General features: G+C 65.8%; 1 protein-coding gene across 3 annotated transcripts; it reads right to left on the bottom strand.

Annotated features, from left to right (window-relative positions):
* Positions 1 to 299: 299 nt before the first annotated feature.
* On the bottom strand, positions 300 to 8,202 carry NKPD1 (NTPase KAP family P-loop domain containing 1). 3 transcript variants are annotated; one of them, XM_074567293.1, is made up of 4 exons: positions 7,794 to 8,202; positions 4,588 to 4,732; positions 3,386 to 3,517; positions 300 to 2,503 (listed from the first exon to the last, which is right to left on the bottom strand). In XM_074567293.1, exons 1-4 carry the CDS (start codon positions 7,815 to 7,817, stop codon positions 864 to 866), a joined length of 1,941 nt encoding a protein of 646 aa, XP_074423394.1. In that variant the 5' UTR covers positions 7,818 to 8,202; the 3' UTR covers positions 300 to 863. The 3 variants fall into 3 exon arrangements, with proteins under 3 accessions (XP_074423394.1, XP_074423395.1, XP_074423396.1); XM_074567294.1 differs by lacking the exon at positions 3,386 to 3,517 and having other exon boundaries at positions 306 to 2,503; XM_074567295.1 differs by lacking the exon at positions 7,794 to 8,202 and having other exon boundaries at positions 306 to 2,503; positions 3,393 to 3,517; positions 4,588 to 4,603.
* Positions 8,203 to 9,470: the final 1,268 nt, after the last annotated feature.

Below are 9,470 nucleotides of genomic sequence, written 5' to 3'. Positions count from 1 at the left end.
TTTTACACCCACCGCTGCCGCCTTCCCCGGGGGAGGATTTTCGGAGCAGGTGGGAGATGCCGGCGGGAAGCTGGCTGGCAATTAATGCTGACGATGCCCCGGATCCCAATCGCGGGCTCCGCGCCTTGCTGCCGCCATCCCTCCCAATGGTGCCTTGGGCTGATTTTCCGCCCCCCCCCCCCGCCCCCAAAAATTGCCACACACCCCCCCCTTATTGCCTTTTCCATCCCCTGAGACACCCCACCCCACCCCCACTTAAGGAGGACCCAAAAAGCGTATTTAAGTCAAGACGCAGAGCGCAAGGTTTAATTAACTGGTTTATTATGGGACGACCCCCGCGGTCCTGGGGGGGGGCTTCGTGAGGAGCTCCTGAGGGACACGGCTCGAGGACGTCCGCCCTTTGGGGCCGCCCTGGCAGTGAGGCCAGCGGCCGCTTCGTGGTTTCTTGGGGTCGTCGTGTCCCCCCCCACGGGCCCCACTCACCAGGGGACGTTCCCCGGAGGGTGTCAGGGCGGGGGGCGGTGGGTACCTGGGCGCCAGGGTCCCTGGGATGGCAGCGACCTCCCCCTGGAGCCCCCCGGGTCATCTCGGGTCTCCTCTGGTCCCCTCCGGTCGCCCCAGCTCCATCCCCTGGTGGCATTTTCACCTCCTGCAGCGTCTCTTCTTGTGGACGAGGGGGACGGGAATCGTCCCCCGTCCCTGTCCCCAAAGAGGTCCCAAAAATATGCTGGGGGAGGACAACAGGTCGTGGGCATCCTCTGGCTGCCGGCCACAGGGGTGCCCTGGTGCCACCAACGTCCAAGCTTAATTCGGGGGCCTGACGTCCAGAGGCATCACCGGAGACCCAATGCCAGCGTCTGCCGTCACTCAGGGTGGGGACACTGGACACCGCGGGACACCGGGGCGGCGGTGGCTTTCTGCAGGCGGTCAAGACCGCGCAGGAGCCCCATCTTGTGCCGGATGGAGTGGTCCAGGTTGACGGTGACGCCGAGGAAGGCGCGGGCGTCGCGGGCGGTGAAGGGGAAGTCGGAGGCGAGGAAGGTCTGGAAGAGCTCAGGGTCCCCGTCCAGGCTGAGGACGTTGTGCAGGGGCTGCCGCAGGGAGCTCAGCTCCCCCACGTTCTCCTGGAAGATGCTCCACAGGGATCGCGCGCCAAAATCCGCCGTCGGCCGGCTCTGCCAGGCATCCTCCAGGCACTGCAGCACCCAGCTCAGCCGGCACGGCCACTGGTCGGCCAACACCACCCAAGCGGCGGCAGCGCGGGGCGAGGGGGTGCCGGGGGTGCCGGCGCGGTGCAGGAGGAGCCGTAGGGTGATGGGGATGGTGTTGACGATGCGACGGACGTGGGCGCCGCTGGTGGGGAGGTAACGGGCAAGAGGGTCGGCGCTGTCGTGTAGGCAGCGGAAAGCTTCGTGGATGCAGCGGACGGCTTCGGCGTCCGCCTCCTGCCGGCTGGGAACTGCCGGGACGGCCTGGCACTTGGCTCGGCGTCGTTCCACGTTGCTGGTGATGATGCGGTACATGAGGTCCTCCCGCGTCTGGATGGCGGCTTCCAGGAATCGCAGGCGGGAGCGGGCACCCATCTCAGGGATGGAGAAGGGCAACGTCACTGTCCGGTTGAGGTAGAGGTAACCGTTGTCAGCAAGACCCTTCATGCAGCTGGTCTGCTCCAGGCAGGGGACGATGACGCTGGGATCCACAGCCAGGATGAAGATGAAGGGAGTGTTGGCTTCGGAGAGCAAGGTGTTCATGGCGTTGAGGACGCCGGCCACCTTCTCGGGGTAGCAGATGTCCAGGCTGGTGATCTCCAGCACCACGCGGAGCCGTCGGCGCTCAAAGATCTCCATGAAGGACAAGAAGTCGACCAGCACCTCCACCTCATTGCGCACCTTGCTCATGAAGCCCAACTGGCTGGTGAACTTCTCGCTGTTGGTCAACCGCTCGATCTTTTGCTTCTCACTGATCAACAGGTTCTTCAGGATGGAGAAAGCTCCCAGCGCCAAACCGGAACCCGAGAGCGAGGTGACGGCGCTGCCCACCACCTTCAAGGCGTGGTGGTCCTTGATGCCGGGCACCAAGAGGGCCACCAGCAGGATGGTGAGGCCGGCGCCCAGGACGAAGAGCAGCCCCCAGAGCTTGAGGCAGGTGCCCGTCTTGAGGACCCATTCCTTCTGGCTGAAGCCAGAGGCGAAGCGGGGCCGGGTGCCCATGACATGGTAGACGCTGAGGGGCAGAGCCCCAAAATGGTGGCGGATGCTGTCACAGAGGGTGGTGACCAAACCGGCCCAGAGCTTGTCGCAGCCGGCGTATTGCCAGGCGCTGAAGCGGATGAAGATGAACTCGATGTTCTTCCTCCTCAGGTGGCTCTCGGTGATGATGGGCTTGTAGAAGGCCAGGTACCAGAGGACCAGCAGCAACCCCCAGCCCTCAGGGCTACGTGGCTTCTGGTGGCTCCGGCGCAGCTCGGCCTCCTCCCGCCGCACCATCTCCTGCCGCATGAAGCCTTGGGGGAAAAGCGGGGATGAGGGACCAGGGGGTGAAGGTGCCCTGAGCCTTACGGGGGGATGGGATGGGATGGGACGGGAAGGAGATGATGGGAAGGAGATGATGGGGTGGGGATGGGAAGGAGATGATGGGGTGGGGATGGGAAGGAGATGCGGGTGGGATGGGATGGGAAGGAGATGAGATGGGATGGGAGGGGATGGGATGGGATGGGATGGGATGGGATGGGATGGGATGGGATGGGGAGGAGATGGGATGGAATGGGAGCGGATGGGATGGGGATGGGAAGGAGATGATGGGAAGGAGGGGATGGGAAGGAGATGATGGGAAGGAGATGATGGGAAGGAGATGATGGGATGGGGATGGGAAGGAGATAGGGATGGGATGGGATGGGGTGGGATGGAGTGGGGTGGGAGCTGGTGCAATGGGGGACGCCAAATGTAGGGGAGATGTGGGATGGGTGTTTATGAAAGAGGGACTTGAAAGCCAGGGGAGAAACTGGGATGGGATGGGATGGGATGGGATGGGATGGGATGGGATGGGATGGGAAGGAGATGGGAAGGGATGGGATGGGATGGGATGGGATGGGATGGGATGGGATGGGTTGGGGATGGGAAGGAGATGGGATGGGATGGGTGCTAGTGCCATGGGGTACCCCAAAGCTGTAGAAGAAAACGGGGTGGTGGGACAAGCGACAGGGACCCCCAAATCTGGGGACGAGGTGGGGGGACCAGGAAAGACACTGCTGCAACAGGGACCCCCCCAGTCCAGGGTGCAAACGGGCGGGATGCTGGTGCCATGGGGACCCCCCCGAAGCCAGCGGGGCTGGCTGGGAGGCTCCCGGAGGGGGTGACCCGTGGTGGCCCCGTGGCCCCACACCCACCAGTGACCTTGTCCAGCAGGGAGTAGAGGCGGTGGCCGCAGGGGGCGTAGAAGCCGACTGTGACGGGGGTGGCCGTGTGGCACAGTGTCTTGGAGAGGCAGCGGCAGTAGATGTCATCCTCCGTCAGCAGCTCTGGGGAGCGGGAGGGGACAGTCGGCGTGACCCTCGGCCGCCCCCCATGTCTGCAGGCGCTGGGGAGCCTGCCCCACCCTGGGACACGGGTGCTGGTGCCACAGGGACCCCAAATCTGGGATGGGATGGGATGGGATGGGATGGGATGGGATGGGATGGGATGGGGATGGGATGAGATGAGATGCGATAGGAAGGAGATGGGGATGGGGATAGGGATGGGATGGGATGGGATGGGATGGGATGGGAAGGAGATGGGATGGGGATGGGAAGGAGATAGGGATAGGATGGGATGGGATGGGGATGGGAAGGAGATGATGGGATGGGAATGGGAAGGAGATGGGGATGGGATGGGGTGGGATGGGAAGGAGATGATGGGATGGGGATGGGAAGGAGATGGGGATGGGATGGGATGGGGATGGGGATGGGATGGCATTGGGGATGGGATGGGATGGGGAGGAGATGATGGGATGGGATGGCATTGGGGATGGGATGGGATGGCGTTGGGGATGGGATGGGATGGGGAGGAGATGATGGGATGGGATGGGAAGGAGATGGGGATGGGATGGGATGGGATGGGGATGGGATGGGAAGGAGATGATGGGATGGGGATGGGGATGGGGATGGGATGGGGATGGGATGGGATGGGGAGGAGATGATGGGATGGGATGGGAAGGAGAGGGGAATGGGATGGGATGGGAAGGAAATGGGATGGGATGGGATGGGATGGGATGGGATGGGATGGAGATGGGATGGACATGGGGACGGGGATGGGATGGGAAGGAGAGGGGAATGGGATGGGATGGGAAGGAAATGGGATGGGATGGGAAGGAGATGGGAATGGGATGGGATGGGAAGGAAATGGGATGGGATGGAGATGGGATGGACATGGGGACAGGGACGGGGATGGGATGGGAAGGAGATGGGGATGGGATGGGATGGGAAGGAGATGGGGACGGGGACGGGGATGGGATGGGATGGAGATGGGATGGGGACGGGATGGCCAGGCAGGCCAGGTGGGCCTGCCCCTCCCAGCTGCCTCTGTCCCCACTGCTGTCCCCCCACCCCCGTACCTTGGTTGTCCCCGGGCTCCACCTCCACGAAGGCGCCGTCGCGGCAGGCGCAGGTGTCCCCCTCCGGGCCCAGGCAGGCCAGGTGCTCCTCACAGCACCCCGAGGATCCCGACGAGGACCCCCCACACGCCGGCGAGCAGGCACCCTGCCAGAGGGGAGGACGTGGGGCACCCACTGCACCCCCCAGGGACACCTCGGGGACGGTGGGACACGGGTGACGCAGGAGCAAACGGACATGGGCATATGGGCACGCTTGGTCGTGGGGACACCATGGGGAAATGGGGACGCCATGGGGACACGGGGACATCGAGACACGGGGACATGGGGACACAGAGATATGGGGACACCACGGGGACATGGGGACACACGGACATGGGGACACGCAGACATGGGGACATGTGGACATGGGGACAGGGGGACACCGTGGGGACAGAGCCGCCTCATGGTTTTGGGGTGGTTTTAGGGAAGGTCGGCACCAAAATCCTGCTCTTCCGCTGTGTGACCCCATCCTTGTCCCCGAGGGCCTGAGGTCCCCATGGCCACTCCCTGAGCGTCCCCGTGGGGACGACGGGGGGGACCTGGGTGACAGGGGGTCTGGAAGGGGCACGAGGCCAGAGCGGGCAGGACTGGAGTGGGGTGATGGGGACCGACCGGGACAAACCGCCCGGCTGGGTACCGGGGTGCTGGGGACACTGGGGAGCATGGGACAGCCTGGACTGGGAGCACTGGGAGCCATGGGACAGCCTGGACTGGGAGCACTGGGAGCCGTGGGGGCAGGCTGGACTGGGAGCACTGGGAGCCATGGAATAGCCTGGACTGGGAGCACTGGGAGCCATGGGGGCAGGCTGGACTGGGAGCACTGGGAGCCATGGGACAGCCTGGACTGGGAGCACTGGGACCCATGGAATAGCCTGGACTGGGAGCACTGGGAGCCATGGGACAGCCTGGACTGGGAGCACTGGGAGCCATGGAATAGCCTGGACTGGGAGCACTGGGAGCCATGGGGGCAGCCTGGAGTGGGAGCACTGGGAGCCGTGGGGGCAGGCTGGACTGGGAGCACTGGGAGCCATGGGACAGCCTGGACTGGGAGCACTGGGAGCCGTGGGGGCAGGCTGGACTGGGAGCACTGGGAGCCATGGAATAGCCTGGAGTGGGAGCACTGGGAGCCATGGGGGCAGCCTGGACTGGGAGCACTGGGAGCCATGGAATAGCCTGGACTGGGAGCACTGGGAGCCATGGGACAGCCTGGACTGGGAGCACTGGGAGCTGTGGGGGCAGGCTGGACTGGGAGCACTGGGAGCCATGGAATAGCCTGGAGTGGGAGCACTGGGAGCCATGGGGGCAGGCTGGACTGGGAGCACTGGGAGCCGTGGGGGCAGGCTGGACTGGGAGCACTGGGAGCCATGGAATAGCCTGGAGTGGGAGCACTGGGAGCCATGGGGGCAGCCTGGACTGGGAGCACTGGGAGCCATGGAATAGCCTGGAGTGGGAGCACTGGGAGCCGTGGGGGCAGGCTGGACTGGGAGCACTGGGAGCCATGGAATAGCCTGGAGTGGGAGCACTGGGAGCCATGGGGGCAGCCTGGACTGGGAGCACTGGGAGCCATGGAATAGCCTGGACTGGGAGCACTGGGAGCCATGGGACAGCCTGGACTGGGAGCACTGGGAGCCATGGAATAGCCTGGAGTGGGAGCACTGGGAGCCATGGGGGCAGCCTGGACTGGGAGCACTGGGAGCCGTGGGGGCAGGCTGGACTGGGAGCACTGGGAGCCATGGAATAGCCTGGACTGGGAGCACTGGGAGCCATGGGGGCAGCCTGGACTGGGAGCACTGGGAGCCATGGGGGCAGCCTGGACTGGGAGCATTGGGAGCCATGGGACAGCCTGGACTGGGAGCACTGGGAGCCATGGGACAGCCTGGACTGGGAGCACTGGGAGCCGTGGGGGCAGGCTGGACTGGGAGCACTGGGAGCCATGGGACAGCCTGGACTGGGAGCACTGGGAGCCATGGGGGCAGCCTGGACTGGGAGCATTGGGAGCCATGGGACAGCCTGGACTGGGAGCACTGGGAGCCATGGAATAGCCTGGACTGGGAGCACTGGGAGCCGTGGGGGCAGGCTGGACTGGGAGCACTGGGAGCCATGGGACAGCCTGGACTGGGAGCACTGGGAGCCATGGGGGCAGGCTGGACTGGGAGCACTGGGAGCCATGGGGGCAGCCTGGACTGGGAGCATTGGGAGCCATGGGACAGCCTGGACTGGGAGCACTGGGAGCCATGGAATAGCCTGGACTGGGAGCACTGGGAGCCATGGGGACAGCCTGGACTGGGAGCACTGGGAGCCATGGAATAGCCTGGACTGGGAGCACTGGGAGCCGTGGGGGCAGGCTGGACTGGGAGCACTGGGAGCCATGGGACAGCCTGGACTGGGAGCACTGGGGAGCATGGGACAGCCTGGACTGGGAGCACTGGGAGCCATGGGGGCAGGCTGGACTGGGAGCATTGGGAGCCATGGGACAGCCTGGACTGGGAGCACTGGGAGCCATGGGACAGCCTGGACTGGGAGCACTGGGACATCCTGAACTGGGACTCTGTTAGAGCCTGCAAAAGGGGCACAGGGTCAGCCAGGACTGGGGACACTGGTGATCATGGGGCAGCCTGTACTGGGGACACTGGTGACCATAGCCCAGCCTGTACTGGGGACACTGGTGACCATGGGGCAGCCTGTACTGGGGACACTGGTCACCATGGGACAGCCTATACTGGGGACACTGGTGACCATGGGGCAGCCTGTACTGGGGATACTGGTGACCGTAGCCCAGCCTGTACTGGGGACACTGGTGACCATGGGGCAGCCTGTACTGGGGACACTGGTGACCATAGCCCAGCCTGTACTGGGGATACTGGTGACCGTGGGATAGCCTGTACTGGGGACACTGGTCACCATGGGACAGCCTATACTGGGGACACTGGTGACCATGGGGCAGCCTGTACTGGGGATACTGGTGACCATAGCCCAGCCTGTACTGGGGACAGTGGTCACCATGGAACAGCCTATACTGGGGACACTGGTGACCATGGGACAGCCTGTACTGGGGACACTGGTGGCTGGGGCCCCGCACCCTCTCCCCCCCGCCCAGTACCCCCCACAAGCTGCCCCAGGGCCACCCCCCAGGGCCTCATCCCGCCCTGTCCCCGTCCCCATCCTACCCCTGGCAGCGCCTCCGGCTCCATCCCCGTCTGCCTCCGGCCACATCGGTCCCCGGCTCCGCTCCCCACTGGATTTATACTGGGTCAGGATCCGGCCCCCGCCGCTGCTGGGCCGGGAAGGAAATAATTAGGTGTGGATCAGGTAGAAATTCCGGCTGCGCCGGCGGGAGCTTCGCCTGAGTCAGGGCCCAGCAACGCCCGCGGAGGCTCCAGCCCCCACGGAGGGACAGGGGTGTGGGGTGGGACGGGGAGACGGGGCAGGGGACGCGTCCCGCCGGAGATGGCGGGGGCTGAAGGGGACATGGGGACGTGGGGGGTGGAGGGGATATGGGGGAGGGGTGGGACACGACTGGAGGGATGAGGGACGCAGGGACAGAGGGGATGTGGGGATGCAGGGGACAGGGGGGGATGCAGGGGACGGGGGGGACATCAGGCATGCAGGGACGGGGGGGGTGCAGGGGACAGGGGGGGATGCAGGGGACGGGGGGGACATCAGGGATGCAGGGGACGGGGGGATGCAGGAGACGGGGGGGACATCAGGGATGCAGGGGACAGGGGGGGATGCAGGGGACGGGGGGGACATCAGGGATGCAGGGGACGGGGGGATGCAGGAGACGGGGGGGACATCAGGGATGCAGGGGACGGGGGGGATGCAGGGGACAGGGGGGGACATCAGGGATGCAGGGACAGGGGGGGATGCAGGGGACAGGGGGGGATGCAGGGGACGGGGGGGCCATCAGGGATGCAGGGGACAGGAGGGATGCAGGGGACAGGGGGGGACATCAGGGATGCAGGGACAGGAGGGATGCAGGGGACGGGGGGGACATCAGGGATGCAGGGACAGGAGGGATGCAGGGGATGGGGGGGGACATCAGGGATGCAGGGACAGAGGGGATGCAGGGGACAGGGGGGGACATCAGGGATGCAGGGACAGGAGGGATGCAGGGGACGGGGGGGGACATCAGGGATGCAGGGACAGGAGGGATGCAGGGGACGGGGGGGACATCAGGGATGCAGGGACAGGGGGGATGCAGGGGACGGGGGGGACATCAGGGATGCAGGGACAGGAGGGATGCAGGGGACGGGGGGGACATCAGGGATGCAGGGACAGGGGGGATGCAGGGGACGGGGGGGACATCAGGGATGCAGGGACAGGGGGGGACGCAGGGGACAGGGGGGACATCAGGGATGCAGGGGACGGGGGGGATGCAGGGGACAGGGGGAAGACGGGGAGATGCAGGGATGGGGGGGCGTGGGGAGGTGCAGGGGACACAGGGGACCTGAGGGGACGTGGGGGACAGCAGGGACGCGGGGGGGACATGGGGTATGCGATGACAGGGGGACACGGGGGTGCAGGGACACGCGGGACACAGGGGCAAAGGGGATACGGTGGGGGTGAGGGGGACACAGGAGGCCTGAGGGGACACAGGGACACCGGGGAGACAGAGGGGACACTGGGGGGGTTGCGGGGACACTGGGGACGCGGAGGCTCCCGTCAGGCAGGGCCAGGAGCCAGCGGCCGCCGGCAGAGCTGAGGGGACAGCCGCTCGCTGCCCGCCTCTGCCGGTGACACGGCCATGCCATCATCGCCGCGCCATCGCCCCGCCATCGCCGTGACATCGCCGTGACATCGCCACTTCCTGTGGCCAGTGGCTCCTGCCAGAGGAACCTGCTTGC

This window comes from Larus michahellis, chromosome 26, assembly GCF_964199755.1.
Source record: "Larus michahellis chromosome 26, bLarMic1.1, whole genome shotgun sequence".
In the NCBI taxonomy this organism is placed as follows: Eukaryota; Metazoa; Chordata; class Aves; order Charadriiformes; family Laridae; genus Larus; species Larus michahellis.
The sequence above is the reverse complement of the archived record's forward strand: the minus strand, read 5'-3'. Positions and strand labels throughout refer to the sequence as shown.